General features: G+C 39.3%; 2 protein-coding genes across 2 annotated transcripts; both read left to right on the top strand.

Annotated features, from left to right (window-relative positions):
• Positions 1-2041: 2041 nt before the first annotated feature.
• LOC108704688 (sarcolipin) lies at positions 2042-6724 on the top strand. The gene is made up of 2 exons (XM_041582686.1): positions 2042-2147; positions 6529-6724. The coding sequence occupies exon 2, from the start codon at positions 6610-6612 to the stop codon at positions 6703-6705; it is 96 nt and encodes a 31-aa protein (XP_041438620.1). The 5' UTR covers positions 2042-2147; positions 6529-6609; the 3' UTR covers positions 6706-6724.
• A 6656-nt stretch (positions 6725-13380) lies between these two features.
• LOC108704687 (sarcolipin-like) lies at positions 13381-25469 on the top strand. The gene is made up of 2 exons (XM_041582685.1): positions 13381-13589; positions 24876-25469. Exon 2 carries the CDS (start codon positions 24970-24972, stop codon positions 25063-25065), a length of 96 nt encoding a protein of 31 aa, XP_041438619.1. The 5' UTR covers positions 13381-13589; positions 24876-24969; the 3' UTR covers positions 25066-25469.
• Positions 25470-26521: the final 1052 nt, after the last annotated feature.

Raw genomic sequence — 26521 nt, 5'->3', positions numbered from 1 at the left:
GAGCTCCAACATAGGAGTGATAGATTGGAGGTATCTCTCCCAGGCCATATTGCCTGTAGTATAGGGATCCCAGCGGAGAGGGAATCAGGAGAGATAATTGCCCTGAGGTTGATCCAGAGACCACTACTGGAATATGTTGCAGAGGTGAAGTGGGATGTCTGCCAAGTCTGTCCTAAGGGAGTGTCAGCCTGTGTGAAGCTGCATGTGATGTGCCTGTGCCCTTTTCCTCTGATCCATTGGATGTGAGTAAACCTGGGGACATTGTCCCTGACTAATAAACAGTTCTTTGTTTGCATCATAAGAACCTCCTGGCGCCCAATCATTTTTGTATGCATAGTAGTCTGGGTGTTGTAGTTGCACTACACCTTAAAGGCATAGCTTCCACTTCGCGAAGGCCCGGATCCTGCAGACAGAGTCCAAATGTAACCCATGCGCCTATCTTAGCTGGACATTAACTATCTGTGGACTAGATAGCCTAGATTAGCGTTACATTTACTTAAAAGTATTCATTTTGGGGGTATAATTTTCCTTTAAGAATCATGCACAGATGGCAATATTAGGGCTCAGGGTTGTACTTGACTACATGTGAGGAGTTGTAACAGGTACGTTTTTATTTAATTTATTATTTAAATAGGAACAGTGGACCATTGCTTACTCTAGGTTTATATAGAGGGTGAGGGTTACACCCATATACTACCAGCAAGTGTGGTGGGTGAGAAGTCATAGGATGGGGGTTGTTTAAACTATAGTTTTTTGTTAATTACAACTTCTTGCTGATTAGACGTAAGCAGTCCTAGAAAAATGGGCTACAATTTTAATTATAGTCTCACCTTCCCCCTGCCATTCTTTGGTAAACATAAGCATCTGGAGGCCTTCCCCAAAGTATTGAGCTATCAGTGAATTTCCAAGAGTTTCAATTTGACTGTATATGGAAGGCTGCTCTTTTGCTTATCTGTTATATAAAGTATGATCTGCATACAAATGCATTCCCATGCATTCACATGTTACAAATAAAAAAGGGATTTTTGCTATCTACTACAGGTATGGGACCTATTATCCAGAATGCTGGGGACCTGGGGTTTTCTGGATAACAGATCGTTCCGTAATTTGGATTTTCATACCCTAACTCTAGTAGAAAATTGTTTAAACATTAAATAAACCCAATAGGCTGGTTTTGCTTCCAATAAGGATTAATTATATCTTCGTTTGGATCAAGTACAAGCTACTGTTTAATTATTACAGAGAAAAAGAAAATCAATTTTAAAAATTTGGATTATTTGGATAAAATGAAGTCCATGGGAGATGGCCTTTCCATAATTCATAGCTTTCTGGATAATGGATTTCCGGATAACGGATCCTATACCTGTACTAGAAAACAAAATAAGGGACATAAGAAAATGAATCACCCGGGTAGTGCCATGCAGCTGGTCCATGGAATACCTACAAAATGGTTGAGTTTTTGGAGGTAAAGCCTTGGTTTCCCAAATGTGTGGCAGCCCTCAAGGACCATGTGTGTTGGGCCATCACCTAATTTGGGTGTTTTGAGGTTTAGATAATGGTGGAACCCACTGCAGGTTGAGTAGTTGGTCCATGTGGGTTATCATTCAGGACTGGTCTAGGGCAGACCTGATTATCCCTAACTAGACACTAAACTCTGCCTAACATGCTGGGATTTATTAGATTCAGAAGAAGCAATGTGCTAATTATCTGGCGAAAGTATAGAGGAACTACAATGTTTTCCAACTAGTGACGTGTGCTGGTAGGATGGAAATAGCTGTGTATTTATAAGAAGGGTGGCCGTCACCTAGTGGTCTAATGTTTGTAAAAGGGCATTGATAAAGCGGATAGAAGTTACTTCAGGTTTTCCTCTTCTCCAAACAACACTCAGACATAAAATCCTGTTCCTCACTGCCACTGTAAAACATATCAATATACATTTCCATAAAGTGCCATATACTGTATATATATATATAGCTGAAATCATGACCTCATCAGATTCCCTGCCAGTTCACTCCCTCCTTGTACTTTAATTCCACCACGGAGACTTGTGAATCATATTGCACAGGGAGGTGGGAAGAGCAGCCTCTGAGAAGGGATTGATACCCTCTGTTACCTAAAGGCTAAGGCATTCTGTCTCACTAGTTCAGGTAATTCCATCATGGACATTCTCTCTGTATATCTTAGTATAAATTCAACGTTCTCCTTTTTTTTTTTAGGAGAGGTAGTCATGGGCATGCATTGACTTGAATCCTAGGATTGCTACATTGCATATATAATTCTGGAATAAATAATTAGCATGCACAGTGCTTTATTGCGTTTCATGCAATATGCTTAGATGGAATATCTGCATGCACAGTGCTGGCATGGATTAGTTGCATGCACAACACTGGGCTGGGTTAGGTGTATGTTTAAAATCATGATGCAACAGTTGCATGCACAATGCTGGGATGGGTTAGGTGCATGCTTGAAATCGGGAATGCTATAGTTGCATGCACAATGCTGGGATGGGTTAGGTGCGTGCTTAAAATTGGGATGCAATAGTTGCATGCACAACACTGGAATGGGTTAGGAGTGTACTTAAAATTGGGATGCAATAGTTGCATGCACAATGCTGGGATGATTTAGGTGCCTGCTTAAAATTGGGATGCAATAGTTGCATGCACAATGCTGGGATGGGTTAGGTGCATGCTCAAAATCGGGAATGCAATAGTTGCATGCACAACACTGGGCAGGGGCGATCCTGGCCCCTTCGCCGCCTGAGCCCCCTCCCCCGGAAATTCGCTCTTAAAGTACCAGGAGCAGCATTTTTGCCGCCCCTGGTACCTAGTTGGGCGCTGCCGTCTGAGGCAAAAGCCTCAACTCGCCTCATTGGCGAAGCACCCCTGGAATAAATAATTAGCATGCACAGTGCTTTATTGCGTTTCATGCAATATGCTTAGATGGAATATCTGCATGCACAGTGCTGGCATGGATTAGTTGCATGCACAACACTGGGCTGGGTTAGGTGTATGTTTAAAATCATGATGCAACAGTTGCATGCACAATGCTGGGATGGGTTAGGTGCATGCTTGAAATCGGGAATGCTATAGTTGCATGCACAATGCTGGGATGGGTTAGGTGTGTGCTTAAAATTGGGATGCAATAGTTGCATGCACAACACTGGGATGGGTTAGGTGCGTGCTTAAAATTGGTACACAATAGTTGCATGCACAATGCTGGGATGGTTTAGGTGCATGCTTAAAATCGGGATGCAATAGTTGCATGCACAACACTGGAATGGGTTAGGAGTGTGCTTAAAATTGGGATGCAATAGTTGCATGCACAACACTGGGATGGGTTAGGCGCGTGCTCAAAATTGGCATGCAATAGTTGCATGCACAATGCTGGGATGAATAATTCCCATGCACAAGATTTATAAACTCAATCCCGGCCGCACAGTAAATTGTTTTTTTTTTCAAAGCCGTTGCTGCCTTGTTGTGTATTTGAAGTTTATATATCTATGTCCTTGTATTAAAAACTTACACTATAACTAATATAGATATAATATAATGTAGATACCAGAGACCTTGACCACTGACAGGCGCTGTAATAGAGTGGCATGTAATTCTGTTTTACTTGGTAAAGGATTAGTATGGATCTGCAATATTGGTCTTGTAATTGAGATTTAGGAACCCTTTACCTTATGCCGCACTGGGAGATCGGCAGCTACTAAAGGTATTTAGTATCCATTATCCAGAAGTTCCAAAGTACAGGAAGACTATCTACCTTAGACTCCACTTTTCTCTGTAATAATAAAAAACATACATTATACTTGATTTAAACTAAGATATAATCAAGCCTTCTTGGAGGCAAAATACTCCTATTGGGTTTAATTCAAGTTTATATAATACTTTAGTTGACTTTGGGTATGGAGATCCTAATTATGGAAAGATGCCTTATGTGGAAAACCCCAGGTCCGGGCAAAGGGGGGCCCATGGCCTTTTATCTCTCAGCTGTGCTCTAAACTGGAATCCAAACTAAGAAAGCAGGGAGTAATATTTACAAGGAACTATTTGAGGCTAATTATACAAATAATTGAGGAAATTATTATAAAACAGTAGTTGAACATAGGGCCAGATGACATGTTTATAGTGTAATTAATTGAAAGAAAAGTAGTAACCCCACAATATCGTTAAAATGATGTTTAAGAATTAATTCACTAATTAATTTACCCTTAAGGTGCGATAAATTAGAAAAAGTGCTTAGTGCTTTATGTGCCGTTAAGTTAATTCTATTCCTACACACCACTAATTAATTATACCAAAATAAATTCAAGAATTAATTTAATGCATCAGTTATAATTCATTCAAAAAAGTGCAAGTGCTTATATAACATCGATTAATTTAAGAATTCATTGATTATCAATTAATTGGTTAAGTGCTAGTGCTAATAGTTATCAAAAATTCATTGGAAATGTGATAATGTTATAAAAAGAAAATTCTATATAAATCAGCAATTCATGAATAAAAAGAATGGAAAAGGAAAAAATTTCTGTCTAATGCCCTGGGACACCACACGGAGAGAAAGGCAGGACTCTAAGGACTGTGGTCTCGATTTTTAAACTAGTCTGTAAAAGAGCTATCTAAAAATTTCTCAAATCTTTCTACAGGATCACCTCCTTCCACTCCTAACTTTGCATTTTCTTGAACTTAGTCACACCACATATTCTTGGCAGCCAAGTCTAAGTTAGGGCAGACCGAGAGCATTTGTTGCTTCCTGTATCAGGGAGACCCCATGGCCAAAAAAAATCAAATTCTATGAAGAATACACCACTTGAGCTTATTATAGGGAATACTTATGCCTGCATTGTTTTATGGGTAGAGTTTAAAGTGGACCCGTCACCCAGACATAAAAATCTGTATAATAAAAGTCCTTCTTAAATTAAATATGAAATCCAATTTCTTTTTTTTATTAAAGCATTCATAGCTGTTTTAAACTTGTTTAAAAATATCAGCTGTCAATCAAATATTGTTTGCCCCTCCTCTATGCCTAGGCATAGAGGTGGGGCAAGCAATTACTTTCACTTTCCATTCAGCACTTCCTAGATGTCACTGCTCTCCCTACATTCCCCCAGCTCTCTTAACCATTTAAATGTGTAACCAGGGCATGGGGATGGGCATTGGGTCCCTGTCCCCTGGTGCACAAACAAGATTCTGAGATGATACAAGGCTTGCCCTAATAACAGTGTCCACAAAATGGCTCCTGCCAGGTTGCTATAATTATGAGTTCCCAGACTGATGGAAACAATATTCAAATAATTTATACAGTGTAATTAAAGTTCATTTTGCTTGACTAACATGATAAAATAGGATTTGGATCATTTTGTTTGGGTGACGGGTCCCCTTTAATCAAGGCTTGGAGAAGCTAAAAATGGAGACACACAGGCTCGTTATGTCTTCTGGGATGTTTGATATTGAGGTTATATTTTCTTGTTATATATTCTGGGTTACTGGTGCTAAATTTATCCTGTAATATGTTGTGCATGGTATTTTAGAGGACATTGCCTCTTCTTGAAGTATCACCAGCGCTAGTGCTACAAAAAGAATTTGTAACTCACTGTTTCACACAAAAGGACTTTCATTTTCTTCACACCCAGTTGGTTTTGAATTATAACATCTGTTAGGGCAGAGGACGTTGCTCAAAATGTGTGAAGCTAAATGTCAGGATCTCTGGTTAACATTTTTATTAGACTGATATACTAACAATTAGTGGGTTTTTTTTTTAAAGCTCTAAAAATTCAAGATTTATCAAGGGTCAAAGTGAAAATTGGAATTTGAATTTTGAAATTTGAATTTTCGAGTTTATTTTAGTGAATTTCGACTAGGGAATAGTTAAAATTAGTTTTTAAAAAAATTTGAATTTGATTTTTGAAATTTATCATGTACTGGCCCTTTAAGAAATCAAATTCAACTATTTTGCCACCTAAAACCTGCTGATTTTCTGTTTTAGCCTGGGATCAATTTGGAGTTGTTCCTGAAAATCAAGTTTTTTTCAGAGAATAAACTCAAATCGAATTTGATCCACGATCCCATTCACCCGAGTTTGCAAAATCAGAATTTTTGGAAAAATTGCAGTTCGTTAAATTTTGGCCAAATTTAGAGTTCATGGGAGTTTTCAAAAACTCTAAATTCAACCCTTGATAAATTTGCCCCTTAGTGAAAAAATATAAATCTTAGTAAATCAGCCCCTTAATAAATTATGAATGTCCATGGTTTAGAGTGGGAAAAAATAAAAATAGCAATGTTAGTAAATGGACCCCTAAGGCTCATTGTAAGAACCACAAGGGCATATTTGGCTTTGTTTTATAAACTGGACTTTGAAGGGACTGCTAGAATCCACTGTAGCCTTCCAGAGCATTGAGACTTGTTGTGAACTATTATCGTGGTGGCAATAAATTGTTTTCAAGTATCTTTAAAGGTAGAAGAGTTTTAGCAGAAGGCCCATTAGATTTAGTTGTTTGATACCTCTGTATCTTTCTTTTCTTTGTAGGAGACTGTCCAGATCTGAATACACTGCAGTGGATTTGTAGGTGTCTCTTACTTGTGGCTCACCACATCCTAACACTTGAAGATGGAGAAGTCCACACAAGAGCTGTTCCTTAACTTCATGATTGTGCTGATCACTGTGCTGCTGATGTGGCTTCTTGTGAAATCTTACCAAGAATAAAAGAACAATAAAGACTTGATCAAGCTTCTGATTTGATGTAGGCAACCACAATATTAGCCCCTTCAATGCTGTGACCTTCAGCACTGAAGGGGCTTTGTACATAAGCCAATGGCACCCATGCAATTTTTTTTATTACATATCAGCATCCAAGTACGCAATAGTGTTCTGCTCATGACCTGCTTCTGGAGCCAATGAGAACTGTCTTCTCGTTTTGCACATCATCGCAGAAGATGCTTTCTGCTGAAATGGTGTCAAAAAGTTCAAATGAATCTTCTCAACTTTCTGGGCAGTCACATGTTTTGTTTCCTAGAAATCTGTATTGAAAATTCCTTCCTAATCTGCCAATTGTCTCTGCAAAAACACATGTTAAAGCAAATTTGGACACAGTAAGATGTCAGCTGAATAAAAAAGTTCTAATGTCCAAACTTGGAAAGTGGTTTCCATTGTTTTGATTTCACTAAAGAAAGGAACATATAGAACATGGGTGTTTCATTCAGCTTTATCTCTAGGAGAGCAGATACTCAATAGAGTTTTGTTAGGAATTAGTATGGGTAAATGAAGCCTTAGCTTAACAGCAAAAAACTGCCCATGTTTGTTATACCCGGGGTATAGGGAAATATTATGATGAAAGAGCTGGAGGCTGAGATACAATAATCTGTAGGAACAAGGGCAAGTCAGACTACTACATGATGCCCACCAATGAACCAACGTCCCTGTTGAGAAGGTGAAGAATGAAGAATAATTTTAGGACTGCCTGAGATTTTTATTACTTACTTCATCCCCACTGCAGGTGTGTTTTTATAAATCATACTACTAGTGGACTAGACCCCTGCATTGGGTTGGGTATAGGGTTCTTCCGAGTGGCAGCCTTGTTCAGGAGAGGTGTGATGATGTAGCGGTGACATTGGGGATGGGCAGATGACCTCAGAGGGTGGGATGGGTGATGTTGGGAGTGGGGTTATGACATGGTGATCGCCTCCCATTCATTTGAAAGCCCTGTTTGGATTTCCTAACGGGTTTCAACCAAAAGTGGTCTTCCTCAGGGGAAACTAAATCAAAAAAGAAAAAGGCTAATTTTTGATTTAATTTCCCCTGAGGAAGACCACTTTGGTCAAAACGCGTTGGGCTAATGACATTTATTTTGAAATCATTTTTTTGTAACCTTTTTTTTAAGTAATAAATACTTTTTATTTTTAATTGGAGTGCGCAATCCTTCACTTGATTTTTGTTCATGTTACTCTCATGGGGAGCCTCCTTTGGACTTGCACCTCAAGTTTATTTACTGGGTGTGCGCCTCCTAACTCTATATTTTTAGATTGGATGGGGATGTCCAGGTGAAAAACCAGACAGGTGGCAACCCTAGGAATACCTGTATTCACCCCTCCTCCTGAAGTTAAAAGTAAGCTTTTCCTCCTAACCTCGTTGATCCGGCTCCGGAGTGACATCACTTCTTGTTTTGCATGTGTCCTGGGTCCAGTTACAGTTTCAGGCAGTATTGCTTGGTTTAAGTAGCTGGGACAGGGACTTGACACTGTGCGAGTGGTCTGGGTTGAGCATGGATCTGCCCAACTGGACATGCTCAAGACTCTACTGGGGGGCCAACTGGGCAAGATCCTCAGTTACATGCTCTTAAATGTTGTGGTAGATAATGGCACTGGATAAAAAGTATGATGTAGCTGGACTTGCTGAAACATGGCTGAATGAGTCACACGACTGGGCAGTAAATTTAAAGGGCTATACTGTACCTTGATTCAGAAGGATAGGAGACATAGAAAAGGAGGCGGGGAATTGAAACCTAGTATTAAGGAAGACATTTTGTAGGAGAATGTGAGGGCTCAAATCTAATGGGCTGAAGTTTTCACAGATTATTAGGTGACAGGCAAATTAATTGTAGGAGTATGATATAGACCAGTGAGCCCCAACCAGTGGCTCATGACATTTTGCTCACCAACCCCTTGGATGTTGTTCACAGTGGCCTTAAACCAGTTGCTTATTTTTTTTAATTCCAGGCTTAGAGAGGTTTTGGATGTATAAAAACCATGTGAACTGCCAAACAGAGCCTCCTATAGCAGTGACGTAACTAGATGTTACTGGGCCCCACAGCAAATTAATTTTAGGGCCCCCAACATATCTAGAGATTGCCCTGTTTTACCAATAAATGTTGAAATTGCTCATTATTTGGGACTTGCAGGCCCCCCTATGCCTCCTGAGCCCCCTGCAGCTACAGGGTCTACTTCCTCTATAGTTATGCCCCTGTCCTGCCAGTCTATATAGGGGCTACCAAATAGCAAATCACATCCCTTATTTGGCATCCCTTGGGGCTTTTCATTCTTGTATTGCTCCCCAACTGTTTTATATTTGAATGTGGCTCAAGGGTAAAAAAAAATATTGGGGACCTCTGCTATAGACTATTGGAGAAATATTACTGGCAGCACAGTTAATGGTAACCATTTCATAAACGTCCAGCTTACATGTCACCAGTTTATGAGAACCAAACCAGAAAAGGCTCTGGTTGTTGGATCTAGTGATCTCTAACAACCTAGAGTGAATAACAAATGTATAAGTAACTAGAACTTGAACACTAAGCTAATTTAATGTTTGTTGCAAAAACATACATTGGGTTTACAAAGACAGATTTCAGGAGAGCAACCTTTAGCACCCTAAAAATCCTTACATCGGCAGCTGGATTGGGATAGAAGGGTTTTAGCTAAAAACACAAAAATAAATGGTTGTTGTTTAAAATTATATTAAAGTATCACTGTTGTAAATGTAACCCCTTCAGGAAGAAATGTAAAGGTTTTAAGGATCACCCAACTCACACATAAGATGTTAATAGGAATAAAGAAGAAAGTATATCGGGGTTGTTTATGGTGGAGAAGAGGAAATTACGAGTGATATGATTATTCTGTAATCATTATTCTGCCTTTTTAGAAAATGAGAAGATACCAAATTACTGAATATCTCTGAAGTTGATCCAGGGATTGGTCCAATTTCCCTCTTGGGATTCAAGGAGGAATTTTATTTTTTGGAAAGTCTGCAGAAGGAGTTTTTATTTTCCATTTCTCTGGATGAATAGGCATGACTCAAAAAGTAATATAACCTTATAGATGTGTTTTTTTATTTATATTAACATTATTTACCATAACCACAACCTTATCTACTATGTTACTATTACCTTTTGGCAGGATTTAGATTTGACGAATGCTGAATGCTGGCTGAACTGAATCTAAACCATTAGTATCACATGATTGTAAAGCTTTGGTCAATTAGGGCTTGGCTTTACTTTGGAATTTGGCAAAATCTAAAACTATAAATCTGATTTATCCCTATAAATAATGTATTAAATCCTCATGGTCTCATGGCTGCTTGTAGGGACTCTTGCATATGCCACAATTACTATTTTCTGTGTTCCTATACTTTAAAATTTAATAAATAAAATGTAATTGTACATTATGTTACATGCTTAGATGTCTTTTGGCAAGGGGTGCCCAAAAGTATATACCAGTATATAAATACAAATAAAAATACATACACGTAGTGCTATATAAGTAAATATATATATATTCCAAATGCACAGGCTGATACTTTACAAATGCACAGCAGCAGATTCCTTCTGTCATCCAAAACTAAATCCCACACTTACTATGAATCTCCTTGTTCTCTCTAGATCAATGGAGTGCAGAGTCTTGCAGGCAGGAATATTATATTTGGAGCGTTGGACACCACATAGGATATGGTCAGCCCTGACTTCATAAGCATGCCACGGATCCTCTGACATTTGCTCACTACCCGAATAGCTTCAAATTAAAATGCCCATCTGCCATCAAACGTTGTATTGTACTTTAGGCTCTGCCTTCATAACTGCTCTTTCCATAATTGTATGTCCTTCTGAGTTACTTGTGCATACATTGTCACTGAGATACCTACTGTTAGGATCTACTCATCAAACCCTTGGAAGTCCTTGGCAAGTCATTTATGTGTCAAACGAATAATTTCAACTTTGTACATGTTATGTCTACATATGCTTTTTTTAACTTTATATTTGGTGTTTCAAAACAGGGTATTGAATTGAGAGTTCTCTTAAGTCTGTGGGCTTCTATGGGTACCTTATTGGTCTTGTCTTCTTATTATTTTAAGGGAGAAAATGACAAAAGTCCCTTCCCAGAGACTATTATCCCACTGCTACTATAGGCACCATCTCTCCCTACTATACCTGCTATCCCACAGTCACAATCCCTTCCCAGAGACTATTATCCACTGTTACTATAGGCACCATCTCTCCCTACTATACCTGCTATCGCCAGCAGTGCACACTCCCTTCCCAGAGACTACTATCCACTGTTACTATAGGCACCATCTCTCCCTACTATACCTGTTATCCCACAGTCACACTCCCTTCCCAGAGACTATTATCCCACTGTTACTATAGGCACCATCTCTCCCTACTATACCTGCTATCCCACAGTCACACTCCCTTCCTAGAGACTATTATCCCACTGTTACTATAGGCACCATCTCTCCCTACTATACCTGCTATCCCACAGTCACACTCCCTTCCCAAAGACTATTATCCCACTGTTACTATAGACACCATCTCTTCCTACTATACCTGCTATCCCACAGTCACATTCCCTTCCCTTCCCAGAGACTATTATCCACTGTTACTATAGACACCATCTCTCCCTACTATACCTGCTATCCCACAGTCCACTCCCTTCCCAGAGACTACTTTCCACTGTTACTATAGGACCATCTCTCCCTACTATACTGCTATCCACAGTCACACTCCCTTCCAGAGACTATTATCCCACTGTTACCACCATCTCTCCCTACTATACCTGCTATCCCACAGTCACACTCCCTTCCCAGAGACTATTATCCACTGTTACTATAGGCACCATCTCTCCCTACTATACCTGCATCCCACAGTCACACTCCCTTCCCAGAGACTATTATCCACTTTACTATAGGCACCATCTCTCCCTACTATACCTGCTATCCCACAGTCACACTCCCTTCCCAGAGACTATTATACTGTTACTATGGCACCATCTCTCCCTACTATACCTGCTATCCCACAGTCACACTCCCTTCCCAGAGACTATTATCAGACTGCTACTATAGGCACCATCTCTCCCTACTATACCTGCTATCCCACAGTCACACTCCCTTCCAGAGACTATTATCCACTGTTACTATAGGCACCATCTCTCCTACTATACCTGCTATCCCACAGTCACAGTCCCTTCCCAGAGACTATTATCCACTGTTACTATAGGCACCCATCTCTCCCTACTATACCTGCTATCCCACAGTCACAGTCCCTTCCCAGAGACTATTATCCCACTGTTACTATAGCACCATCTCTCCCTACTATACCCTGCTATTCCACAGTCACACTCCCTTCCCAGAGACTATTATCCCACTGCTACTATAGGCACCATCTCTCCCTACTATACCTGCTATCCCACAGTCACACTCCCTTCCCAGAGACTATTATCCACTGTTACTATAGGCACCGTCTCTCCCTACTCTACCTGCTATCAAACAGTTGATGTCCCATTCCAGAGGCTAATATTCCTGCATCTGGTACAGGTTTTTTTTGGTGCTGCCTGAACAGTCATGAGCTGAATTTGCTGATGTTTTCTTGAACTCGTCCTACATAAAATTGTTACTCTGCAAGACCCTACTATCAAAGGGTCAAGGACAGGCACTTCTAGTTGGATCCCAAAGCAGACAGCTCTTCCGGTGCATGTGTGGATCATGGTTGTTCTGAGACTGTTCAAGAAGTAGGGAATAATATTCAAATTATTGCTCTGACATATGTGAAGTGAGTGAAGGTGTATTTCCAAATAGATGTTCAAGGAACTCTCATGTGATTTCAACCCATCTCATCCATTGCCAGCACCCATAGTCATCCAGTTTCACCAGACGTGAAGGAAGCTCAATTAGAGGGAAAACAGGGGCAATTAAAGGGGTAATTTTAGTTGAAATAAACTTGAAATAAAGGTACAGTCTGATGTAGACAATAGTATTCTATGCCAATCAGCAATTAATGCAGTGATTAATATGCCCATAGATTAATAGGCAATGTGTGCAATATTACTCCCAGATCTGGGATCTGGGGTCCATTATACAGAAACCCATGATCCATAAAGCTCTGAATAACAGGAATGCCATTTCCCATAGAACCCATTTTGGACAAAAAACTATTCCAATTTTTAAAAATGACTTTCTTTTTGTCTTTAATTTTAAACAGTAGCTTGTACTTGCAGTGAACTAAGCTGCATGAATCCATACTGATGGCAAAACAGTCCTATTGGGTTTATTTAATGTTTAAATGCTTCTTTTTTGCATTAGAGTTAAGGTATGGGGATCTAAATTACAAAAATATCTGTAATCCAGAAAACTCCTGGTCCCAAGCATTATGGATAACAGATCCACTATATGATCCATGGATCTGCACATAACTAAATCTATATCTCATGCACTGGCAGTCCAGCATTGGAAGCCTGAATAGAAAGAAAAGGATTTCCCCATCATCCAAGAAACTGGCCAAAGAGCAGAGAAAAGAAACATGAGCTGCACTCAGAAAAATCCCTACTGGCACCCACAGGCAGCATTCGGGAAACCAGAGCAGTAACCTGACAAGAGATAAAGCCCAATCCAGTTTGTATTGCTCCTTCGACACAAGTGTGCACCAAAATGCATGCCTTTCTAATATACTGTCTGTGACATCATCAGCAATTAACTTAATGCCCTCCTCCCTCCAACTACTTTAGTTCTAACACAGGGATTAGAATTCCACAGCCTCGGCAGAGCCTTTGCAGGGAAGGAACAATAACCACAACTCATCTCCAAACTTCCAAAGCCCAACAGACAAGGTAAAGCTAATAGCTCACTTTTTATTCTTTCCCATTGTTCTAACACTGCCCATTATTTGCCATGGAGCCTGTGCAATATATGTCCTGCCTACAATATTACTCTGTAATATTTCTTGATGAATTGTTCTTTCTGGGGGCTCCTTCAAACTCTAGGCGTTGGAGAGCCAGTCACAGCAGCTTTGGTCTTGGGACCCAGTGAAATTCAGATTAGGAGACGTTGTTGAAGGACAACTCCCAATAGCTTTTGACTGTCGGTGAGATGCTGGAAGTTGTAGTTGTTGGGGAGCTGTTAGGTTTTTATTGCTGCTATAGTACATGGTGACAGATTCAGTTGTGATGTTTATTTGCCCTTTGTGCATATTAATGAGTATTTCGTTTACAAGGATCCTATGTTCTAGTATTCTTTCATCACATTAACTTTCATTCACTTCTTGACATCTACAACACTTTAACTCAAAGATAGATCTGCTTAGTTACCAGTGTTATTTTACTGAAAGTAGGGGAGCATTCTCTCAACAGCACCTGCACAATGCAAGAGAAGTATAAGCAGAGCAGGTTGGACTTACCTAGAGTAGTGTAAGTCACTGAGAAAACATAACTGACATCTAATATTGCCGCCTTCAGTAGTCTATACAGGGTTGAGTCTCTAGAGTTGGTAACACGTGGAGGTTATTTATCAGATGCCAAAAACTCCAAAAATTAGAGGTTACTAAACCCAGAGGCTGTTAAATGTCCGAATTAAAAAGTACTCCAACTCAGACCTGCCGAGTTCATGTAGAATTCAATGGGAGAAGTCCAGAAGATACCCTGATCATTGGCTTTCTTGCAACAATCCGAAGATTTGTGGTTTTCGGACATCAAATCTGGAAAATTTTTATGATTCAAATTTTTTCACGATTTTATTTTTTTTCCCGCACAGGTACTTTTCGGAAAAATGTATTGATAAATAAAGGGGAAACTCCGTGCAGATTTGGTTGAACTATTTTACTAAAAATAATCCTGTAATTTTTGGATTTTGCTAAATAATCCGGGTAAACTGCCCTGGGACGGTACACAGAAAGAGATTGTCAGCGCTCGGTCTAACTCACGCTGTGGCGTTGACCAGCTGCCATAGACACCATTGTCCCAGCGCTCGCTCTAACCCACATTCTGGAGTTGACCGGCTGCGGGTATAGACGTGGGTCGGCGGTTCTGCGGGTCTCAATAGCGATATTTACGCCTTTTTTCTGATCACACCTACTTCCGGTTATGTCACTTTTGGTTTACAATGACAGCACTTCCTGATTCTTGATGGTCGTAAACGATAAAAAGTCAATATTTGTACACAAAGAGAAAAGTTGCCAGTGCTTGGTTTGCACAATGGTCTTACTACTCAGTCACATTGGTTGCTGGGAGACTACTTGATTTTAAGTGCACTACAGACTTCTAGTGCTCACAAACAGTGTAGGACTCCCGTCAATGAGGGCCCTTGATGTGGCAGGTGAGCTTACATATTTTGGCCAAAGTGTGGTACTAACACCGCATTTTTTGTAATTATTTTTTAAAGGCAAACCGAGCGCTGGCAATTTTTCTCTTTCGCTTTGTGCCCTGGGATGGTAACCTGTGCTGACCAATTGTATATTAGCTCTCATTATTCTGCTTGCAATATACTGATCAAAGCTGATCTCTGATTTGTAGCTGTGGGTTACTGCACTTAGGAATATGTACATAGGATAGTAAATGAGCTTGAGTGCAAGCAAACGTATCCCTCTCAGGTGTCAATAAGATCTGTGGGGGCCCAGGAGTAAAATCTTGCCCAGGAGGATGGGGTCAAGACAAATGCATCTGTGAGCACATAACATTGAGTAGTAAGCCAATAAGATAAAATAAAAGTTTAGTTTAACCAGGAAAGCTCTTACACATGTCAGATAATGTCCAGAGAATTGACATATGGAACATTCCTAAACCATTCAGGTGAATTTTGGGGGAACACTAGTATTGATGGACAGTAATCAAACATTTTAACCTTAATACACAAAAATTAGTTTTTTTTTTAATCTATAAAGCTGGTACCTATAGGCAATTCCAATAAATTATGTGATGCTATATCTAATGTCTGGAATTTAAAGTATGTTATAGAATGGCTAATTCGAAGCAACTTTTCAATTGGCCTTCATTTTTTCTTTTTTATACTTTTTGAATTATTTACCTTCTTTTCAGTAGTCGCCGACCCCATCTAAAAAACAAATGCTCTGCAGAGCTACACATTTACATTTGGTTAGATCCAGTGGTGTAACTAGATATTGCTGGGCCCCACAGCAGCATTATTTTTCAGGCCCCCAGGTTGACCACTTTTACCAATATTTATTGAAATTGTATATGAATAAGGACCTCATGGGGCCCCTATACCTCCCGGGCCCCCACAGGGTCTGCTTCCTCTATAGTTACGTCCCTGGTTAGATCTGAATTTCAGTCCAAAAGACGTGAGCAAGGCAAAAATCTCAAGTCAAGCCAGTGCTCATTAGTGTGTAACCATAACAATGGGGTACATCCAAAGAATACAATGAAATGTTACAAGGTCAGCATTATTTCTATGGAGTCCCCAACAGACCAACCCCTAAATATAAAGCAATATAATTTGCCAGTACAGATTTCTGTAGTTGTTGAAGCAACCAACACATTTTTTTTAGATAATGTTATTTTACTCTGTAATGGATTTATCTCATGTAAAGTTATGATCATATAAGATATTTGCCTTCATTACTGTGAGATCAGACAGATGTCTCCACAATATTGCACATTTTCATTGTAATTTGCAGTACACGTATGGGATCCGTTATCTTGAAACACGCTATCCGGAAAGCTCCAAATTAGGAGAAGGCCATCTCCCATAGAGTCAATTTTATCCTAATAATCCAAATTTTTAAAAACGATTTCCTTTTTCTCTGTAATAATAAAACAGTAGCTTGTACTTGATCCCAACTAAGATATAATTAATCCTTATTGGAAGCTAAACCAGCCTATTGGGTTTATTTAATGTTTATATAATTTTTTATTAGACTTAAGGTATGAAGATCCAAATTAGAGAAAGATCCGTTATCTGGAAAACCCCAGGTCCCGAGCATTCTGGGTGACAGGTCCCATACCGTACTGTTTTTGAAGATTCACAGGCCATAAATCATAATATAATATTCTTTGGTTATTTTAAAGGGCATCTATGTTCTCATTCATAAAAAAGCAATCAGTGTCGGACTGGCCCACTGGGATACCAGGAAAACTCCCGGTGGGCCCATGTGTTAGTGGGCCCTCTTGATTCTAATCATTTGGCCTATTTCATTTCATTCCCTATTTCTTTAAGAGGCTTAATAATGGAAGAATAGAGTATAGTATGTAGAGATAAAAGACTAGAAAAATGAAGAGGTTGAGTGAGGAGAGAAGGAATAATAGTTTGGAAAGTGGGCCCATGGTCTACAGTTTTATGGTGGGTCCATGGCATCCCAGCCCAACACTGAAGGCAATTGTTCTGAAGAATGAAGGAGGGTATCAGCAAGTGCCAACTCCTAACACCTGTCTAGCTTTGGAACTGTTCAGATACATCTAGGTGTTGAGGTGGGCTTCTATAGCTAATAAATATGCCTAACACATAACACTATAATAAAATACACACACCGATGCCAAACTGAGCATTAGTTTTAATGAAAATACATTTGATTGAATAGAAACATTTGTGCCCCATATTCAAGCCCTTCTAACATTAAGCACCCCCAGAAGAGTTCCTGCTTTGTAGTCCCTGATTCTGAGCACTCCTCACATTAGTAGGTGCCCCTGCAGGATCAATAGGAGGAATGCAACTAGTCTTTTAATAAAGGGTAAATAGGCCTGGAAGATAACAAAGCTCTCTGCTTGGCTTCGAACTTTCCAAGGCTAATGTTACACATAGTTAAACAGTATAACATGCGGCATTATGAATGACCTTTCTTTTATTTCTGCTGGATTACTGTGATACTACTCACCCATTAAATTGGCTCATTGCAGAACACGGATGGAATTCTGTTTGCAGAGATATAATGGTTGGACCGGTCTCTCTCACATCATTGTAGAACTGTAACAAATGACTCAGGCAAGTGTTAGAAATAAACTTGGGGGAGGAAATTCTGGACTGATAGTGGGTACCGGTTGTTATTTTACGTTTATAATTTAGGAATGGGTGAACATTTTCTTAGATTTTTAAAAGATTTTTATTTTGCATTCATAACCAGCCATCCTTTAAAATGCATTGCTTTATAAAAACGAAGGCATATACAACATATATTTTCATCAATGGTGATACAGGTTAGAGTCCTGCAGCGGGTCGGTTACCCGCGGGTTACCTGCAAAAACCTGCGGTACCCTGCGGGTTACGGGTAGATGTTCCGAGTGCGGGTATAGACGTGGGTCGGCGGTTCAGCGGGTTGGCAGGTTTGTGGGTCGCGGGTCTTCTCAATAGCGATTTTTACACCTTTTTTCTGATCACACCTACTTCCGGTTATGTCACTTCCGGTTACAATGACAGAACTTCCTGATGGTCAGCTGGTCGCGGGTCCGGGTTTCGGATAAGGTATTTGCAGGTCGGGTAGTGGGTAAGAATGCGGGTTGTGGATTGCAGGTTGCGGGTACTGAACAGGTTCCAAAAAAAGGACCCGCGCAGGACTCGGAAACACGTTCCGAATTACGGAAAGGCCGTCTCCCATAGACTCCATTTTATCTAAATAATCCAAATTTTGAAAAATTATTTCCTTTTTCTCTGTAATAATAAAACAATACCACTTGATCCAAATTAAGTTATAATTAATCCTTATTGGAGGCAAAACCAGCCTATTGGATTTATTTAATGTTTGCATGATTTTCTAGTAGACCTAAGGCATGAAGATCCAAATTATGGAAAGATCCATTATCCAGAAAGCCCCAGGTCCCGAGTATTCTGGATAACAGGTCTCATACCTGTAGTCTTATAAAGCCAGAGTGGGGGAATTCTTAAAAAAGGAAGTAAATGATGCCCTGGATAGTCACTCAATGCAACCAATCAGAAAATTCCTCTAGTTGGCCTTACTGCTGTCGATTGATCAAAGCTCATTACTGATTGGTGCGATTACTGTTCTAAAGTAAAGTGAAATGACAGCAGTTTGGGGAATTCTGCTCCTGATTGAGGCACTTAAGAATCTTTTACCTGGTGCCCTTTAGCAGGCGGAGGTGAATAAAGTTTGTTTTCGAGGACCGAGGAGCTGCATTATTGAGATGGCTCCCTGTCTGAGCAGAGATGGATGGCTTAGGAGCTCAGGCATGATGACTAATATACTTGTGCTAATGCTGGGAGCAGGGAAACCAATGAAACATAATGAGACCTGTTAAATGACCCTTGACCGCTCCTACCCTAGCCCATCCAAAATATTCCTTGGTGCAGTTTAAACTAACACAAGCAGATTCCCCACACTCTCTGTAGGACAGCCTAATGACAACACAGCTCTATGCATTCCATACATATCTAAAGATCTCTTTAGGGGTAACTGCAAGTGTTCTGGTGCCTGGGCAATAAGCAGGGGTCACAGTTCAAAATCAAGTGTGACTTTGGCTTTACAGCGCTATTAGCTCTAGAGGGTGGGGTAAAAATTTCAGAACATGACGCTGTGTATAATGCTGTAGACCAGGGCACTTAAAGGGGTTGTTCACCTTTAAATTATCTTTTAGTATGGTTTTCATTTTTTATTACTTGTGGTTTTTCAGTACAAATTTACCCTAGTAACCGCACATTGATTTGAACAAGAAACTGGAATATGAATAAGAGAGGCCTGAATAGAAAAAGGAATAATAAAAAGTAGCAATAACAATAAATTTGTAGCCTTACAGAGCATTTTTTTTTTTAGATAGGGTCAGTGACCCCCACTTGAAAGCTCGAAAGAGTCAGAAGAAGAAGGCAAATAATTCAAAAGCTATGGCTAATTGAAAACTTGCTTAGAATTAGCCACTCTATAACATACTTAGGGGGTCATTTATCAAGCTCCGAATATCCGAACCTCAAATAATTCGTAGTTTTTGGACAAAAAAAATAAACTACGAATTTTTCGAGATTTATTAAATTCTGATGGTCTAAAAACTCCAAGTCCGAAACCCCGGCATCTAAAAGCTCTCGAGGTCCTGTATAAGTCAATTGGGAAGGTCCCAGTGTCTGTGCTGATGTCTGTACCGATAAAAAACTCAGAAAACTCCGAAAAAATCATAGTTTTTGCAGAAAACTCAGAACAATTCGGGGAAAGCTCCGAACTTTTCGGAGTTTTGCTCGACCCTATTTTTTCGGGCTTTTTTCTTCATAAATAAGGTCCATTCGGGAATTCGGAGTTGGATATTAGAAATACTGAGATAAATTCATTAAAAGTTAATGTAAAGGTGAACCACCCCTTTAAAGAAAAATCCCATATCTGCATAATAGTTACGATGGTGAACAGAATCAAGGACTATATAAAGCTCTACCACATCATACTCATAGGGAATAACTTTATACCAGTGGTGAAAATAATTGCCCCCTTTGGAATTTTATGACAGTGCAGTAACTCATAGCAGCCAATCAACAGAGGGCTAGTTTTATTTTGGGGCCTTGTACAAAAATGTGGGCCCACTTCTTATATACTAAACACTTTGTTGTACCACCCAAACTCCCTGATTAGTGCCCTGCCAATCAATAATAACGTTTGATAGGTCTAAAGCTCCAAGGCACCTCCTGGGGGAAACAAAATTGCAGCAAATAGTTAATTTTAGCAATTATAACAGACGCCCAACCCGAGGCACCTAATGTTAAAGGATTCTTTGTTGACCTTGGCATTATTAAAAAAGGATCTCGTGTGTGGCACTTTGATGGTCACGCCAGCAAGTATAAATAGAGGAGCAGCAGCTCTATTCTGATATCATATCACTTCTGTAAAAGAAAGATGATCCAAGCCTTCTGTGTTTTGCTATCACAAGCCTCTCCATAGATATGTAAGTCTCCTCACTCAGCCACTTAGCAAGAAGAACAATGCAGCGCTGGGGCAGCACTCACTCATCACCAGGCACAAGGCCCTCTGGGAAATAATGTGAGATAAATCAGCTGCACATGTATCCTTGTACCCATGAACAATTGATAGGGGCTCATTCCTCTCTAATGGCTCTCATCACAGCAGTTGTGCCTTTACATCTCACACGTCCAGTATTTTTTATTAAAGGAGAACTAAAGAAGTAGCTAGAAATGTTGTACATGATGTTTTGTGCTTCTGTACCAGCCCAAGGCAACCACAGGCCTTTAGCAGTAAAGATCTGTGTCTCCAAAAATGCCCCAGTAGCTCCCCATCTTCTTTTCTGCTGATTCACTGCACATGCTCTGTGCTGCTGTCACTTACTGAGCTTAGGGACCCACTCACAATATACAGTACACATAGAATAGAAATGTCACAATATAAGGCTGATTAGTAATTAATACAGATAATTACTACATGGCAGCACAGAAACCAGTGCAATTAACATCAGAATTTAATAATCAGCCCTGTAGCATCAGCTTATATTACAGGGGAAGCTCATTTTCTGCTGGATAATTAGTGACGACCCCTAAGCTTAGCTTCTCAACAGCTGCTCAGAGCCCACTGAGCATGTGAGTGTCACAGACACTTTCCAAGATGGTGACCCCCTGTGACAAGTTTGAAGTCCTGGATCATTGCTGCTAATGACAAGCTGAAACTGTAGGCTGGTGCATTAAGTAAAGTATATAAAATGTGACATTTCTAGCCATATTAATTTTTAGGGTTTACTTCTCCTTCAATCAGCAATGGCTCTGAGTTTCAGCTCCCAGCATTCATCAACTGCACTGCTGTAAAATACTGGCAAACAACAATTGTATGTACCATTTTAGGTTTTCCTGGAGTCTACATTCTTTTAATTTACAGCCCCTTCCTGTTTTAATGCATCCGAGTGTAAGCCTTTCCAGGATTATGTTTCCCGGCATTTTGTGTCATAATTTTTCCTCCTCTGAATGTGGCTTTTCCCACAATTTACATTTTTTTGTTAATTCACACAGGGGCATAACTACAGAGGAAGCAGACCCTGCGGCAGGGGGGCCCAGGATGTATAGGGGCCCCACGTGACCCTGATTCATACACAGTTTCAATAAATATTGGTAAAACCAGTCAACCTCTAGAAATTTAGGGCCTGAAAAATAATTTGCTGTAGGGCCCAGTAATATCGAGTTGAGCCACTTAAAGGGTTGTTCATGTTTCATTAATTGTGTTTTTTTTTATTCAGCAGCTTTCCAGTTTGCAATTTTAGCAATCTGGCTGCTAGGGTCCAAATTACCCTAGCAACCATGCACTGATTTAAAGAAGAGGCTGGGATATGAATAGGAGAGAGGCTGAACAGAAAGAGGAGTAATAAAAAGTAGCAATAACAATATGGGGCAGATTTATCAAGGGTTGAATTTCGAAGTGATAAATGCTTTGAAATTTGACCCTCGAATTGAAATACTTCGGCTTCGAATATCAAAGTCAAAGTATTTTTCACCGAATGTGGCCATTCGAATTGAACGATTCGAACTATTTTAGCGTACGATCGAACGATTTTACTTTGATGTGTGAAGACTTAGAAAAATGGTCTAGAAGGTCCCCATAGGCTAACATAGCACTTCGGCAGGTTTAATTTGGCGAAGTATTGAAGTTTTTTAAAGAGACAGTACTTCGATTATCGAATGGTCGAATATTCGAACGATTTTTACTTCGAATCGAAGTCGAAGTAAATTCGAAGTCGTAGTATCCTAATTTCTCGTTTTTTTTACTTCGAAAATTCCCTCAAATTCACTTCGACCCCTTGATAAATCTGCCCCTAAATGTGTAGCCTTACATATGGGGTCAGTGACCCCCATTTGAAAGCTGGAAAGAGTCAGAAGAAGGAGGCATATTATTCAAAAACTATAAAAAGAAAAGATGAAGACCAATTGAAAAGTTGCTTGGAATTAGCCATTCTTAAACATACTAAAAGTTAACTTAAAGGTGAACCACCACTTTTTTTCAGTCCCCTAGATAACAAAGAAAATCGGGGTTTGACTGTATGAGGATATTAGAAATCATAAAAGTACATTTTACTGGGATTGTACCCTGCACCCCCTAACAACACTATCAAAGGTAACATCAGACTAGCTGATACAATGGTATTAACTGCAATTAGGACCATCCTGGAATTCTGGACTAACGAGCAACCCCCTTCAACACAAACGTGGGAACACAAATTGCTATATATGCAACTACAATGAGTTCTAGCATTGCAAGACAAGGAATCCAAGGGCTCTTGTTTCTTTGATATTTGGAGCAAATATTTACACACACTTGAGGGACAATAACACCAAAAGCTACTAGCACCCTTCCGATATACTAAATGGTGGGCAGAAGCCTCCCTCAGGGGAGAACTCACATGAAAATCCATAAATTAGATAAGAAGAAACTCCTCCAACACTTAAATCCTGTGCAGGGCAATTTGCCCTGAGAAGACGATGAAACGACATGGAAAAGACATCCATTCACCCCCTCTCCTCTTCCCTCTTCTCCTCATTTTCACCCCATTTCTATTCTCTTCCTACTCTAATTTGTTTTAAGTTACTCATATGCTAATCCGTGCAACTCGGACACACAAAAGGATTTGTCGATCCGTGGCTAAAGGTGGCCATAGACACACAGATAATATCGTACTAAACAAATTTTCGTCCGATATTCGGTGCGTGTATGGTGGAAAAAGAGCCGACCGATATTGGCAGAAGACCTGGATATTGGTCGGCTTGTTGATCGTGCTGGACGGAAAATTTTGATCAGGTGCCTTTGAAGGGACCCAAATATCGGCCATTGTTAATGCTGAATCGTCAGATACAGGTAGAATTCTATTGTTTCTTCCCGTATATCTACCTGTATATCTGACAATTCAGCTCTACACGTGTGTATTGAAACGAACGATCTTTCTTGGAAAGCTCTTTTCCAAGAAAGATTGTAATTGTTACATCTATGGCCACATATTGTATGTAAACATCTATAACTTGAATGTGGCTACAAAGCAACAATCACATTTTCTGCACGGTTTGATATTTACTTTTGTAACAGCATCCATTGAAACATTCTAACTTTCCTCTTTTTTCGGATCCTTTCTATCAAGTTGGGAAATCCTCATCTACTTTGGGATAATTTGACTCCTATTACTTCCTCCAAGACTTTTTAACAAGAAATCACTGGCTATAATTCAATACCAATACAATTGATTTTAATTGGGTTCCACATGAACTTATTTAACTATACAATATTATAATAATATTATACAATACTATAATAATATTATACATGAATTGTTATTAATTATAAATTGATGCTATATATATATATATAAACGTTCCTGGTGTGCACCTCACTTTTTTGTTGTTTTTTATATATATATATATATATATATATATATATATATATATATATATATATATAAAAAACAACAAAAAAGTGAGGTGCACACCAGGAACGTTTTTTAAATAGTTAAAAAAGTTAAATTTTATTTAATGCATTTAAAAAAAGGCTTTTTTTAAATGCATTAAATAAAATTTAACTTTTTTAACTATTTAAAAAACATTCCTGGTGTGCACCTCACTTTTTTGTTTTTTGTATAATGCTTTTTCTCTGTAATAATAAAACAGTACCTTGTAATTGATCCCAACTAAGATATAATTAATCCTTATTGGAGGAGTTGGAGGGGTAGAACTTTTGATATGAAACATAACAAAAGTGGTGTTAAGGTGATACCTTTATTGGCTAACTAAAATGATAATCACAAAGCTGTAATCATCTTTGAAGAAGGAACTGCAATGTTCTGAAAGCTTGCTGTGATTATCATCTTAGTTAACCAATAAAGGTATCGCATTTACACCACTTTTGTTATGTTTCATATCAAAAGTTCTACCCTATAACTTTTTCAACGAGCTAATACAAACAAAAAACATTACCTGGAACCTCATTATTGGAGGCAAAACAATCTTATTGGGTTTATGTAATGTTTGCATGATTTTCTAGTAGACTTAAGGTATGAAGATCCAAATTATGGAAAGATCCGTTATCCGGAAAACCCCAGGTCCAGAGGGTTCTGGATAACAGCTCCTACACCTGTATAAACAAATCAAGGGCTGAACTTGACTGATGTCTTTTTTCATACTTAACTTATAGCGATTATTCGTAGCAAATGGTCAAACAGAAGTGAGTTTAGCTCTGTCTTCATGAACAATAATTCTACTTTCAGATTTAAAAGGACCACCAAGCTCTCTACTGAGAAAAGATCCAAGACCCTACAGAGTCCTGTCTGGTACCCCAAGGTCTGACTCTCCTTCTGCGGGATGGAGCGTTCAACACAGGAGCTGTTCCTCAACTTCATGGTTGTCTTCATCACTGTCCTGCTAATGTGGATCATCGTCAAGTCTTATCAAAGCTAATGAAGGCCCTACGACATGGATGAAAGTTACTGCGAGAGTCTCTGTGATCACTGGAGAATATTATCTGCACATCAGCAAGTTGTGTACCTTCTCCCAGCTTCTAGGCCCTTGTGTCCTTCACCTGCACCATGATTGAACATCAAGATCAACTTTCACCTGTTTGTCCTTTATTCTGTGTGCTCTGAGAATCCACTGTAATGTGCATGAGGGTGAAGTGAATGAAAGTTACGTTGATGATATTTAAATAGAAAAGCTATGTTTAGTCTGTGAATGCTGAGTGAAGAATGGAACTTGCGTTTCATCATTAACTGTAGAAACGATGTATATGTTTTGACGAGACGCAGAATGGAATCTTTCACATCCGCTCAGATTCCGTGCTAATAAATATTTCGGCTGGAAACTGATATCATGTGCTTGTTCTTAATTTCTATAACAATTATAAGAAGCCCTGCTTAGCCAAATAAACCTATTAATATAAACATGCAGTACATGAAGCAGTATTCTTATTTATGGATTTCCAGTGTGCGAGGCAAAGTTCAAAAAACAGGTGCAAACCTTGTCCCATGTTTAGCACCACCGGGCATAGTGCTGCACCACCCCCTAATCAACAGCACTATATTAATGGGTGAAGCACCTAGACATCTCCTACCTCACTCCTTAACTTGTGCGTCATTTAGATATCCAAGTTAGGGTGAAATGGGTGCAGTAGAATCCTGAAATGAGTACAGAGTAAAGAGCTTCAAACAAATATTACCTCTTAAGGGAATATAACAGCCAATCAACAATGGGCCAAAATTACTGGGATATTACTAAGGTTCTCAGGGCACAAATTGCCATTTTTAAAGAAAAACATCCCATAGCTCAAAATTCTGAAAATTCTACCCGCATTCGTCACCCTCCAGTACTTAGTCATAAGTGATCACTTGTAGCTAAGTATCGGAGGGTACGAAACGCACAAGGTGGATCGTCATGGGGTCAGTATGTAAAACTTTTTAATATGTATATTTGAAAAAAAATTTAATTTTGTGAATTATATGCTGTGGGATATTTTTCTTTAAAGGTACAGGGCTGTTTTAGGTAGGAACACAAAATATATTTTTTTGCCCATAGGGCCAAAAAGAAATTAGAACATTGAATGAGTTCATAACAGGAGTCCTATCTGCCCCTGATGGTGGCCTTGATTATCCTCTTGGATTATAACGTGCTCTTCCTTCAGTGGCGTATAGCAAATTAAGTTTTTGGGCCCCAAGATATTGGTAACTTGTTCTATTCTACCAAGATATATTGAAATTGCTCATTAGTTAGGACCTCACCTATACCCTATACACTGCTGGATCCCCCACCCCTGCAACCACAGGGTCTTCCTCCCTTTCTGCACTGTATGCCATGTACTATAACTTTCATGTTCCATAGACGGATTGTAGTAGGTTGATAATATAATTTTAAATAGTGAATA

Source organism: Xenopus laevis, chromosome 2L, assembly GCF_017654675.1.
Source record: "Xenopus laevis strain J_2021 chromosome 2L, Xenopus_laevis_v10.1, whole genome shotgun sequence".
Classification (NCBI taxonomy): domain Eukaryota; kingdom Metazoa; phylum Chordata; class Amphibia; order Anura; family Pipidae; genus Xenopus; species Xenopus laevis.
This window is presented reverse-complemented; position numbering and strand designations above follow the sequence as displayed.

Bases quoted from the DNA above. Each gene is read 5' to 3' on its own strand.
- LOC108704688 (XM_041582686.1), top strand. From the start codon at position 6,610: ATGGAGAAGTCCACACAAGAGCTGTTCCTTAACTTCATGATTGTGCTG.
- LOC108704687 (XM_041582685.1), top strand. From the start codon at position 24,970: ATGGAGCGTTCAACACAGGAGCTGTTCCTCAACTTCATGGTTGTCTTC.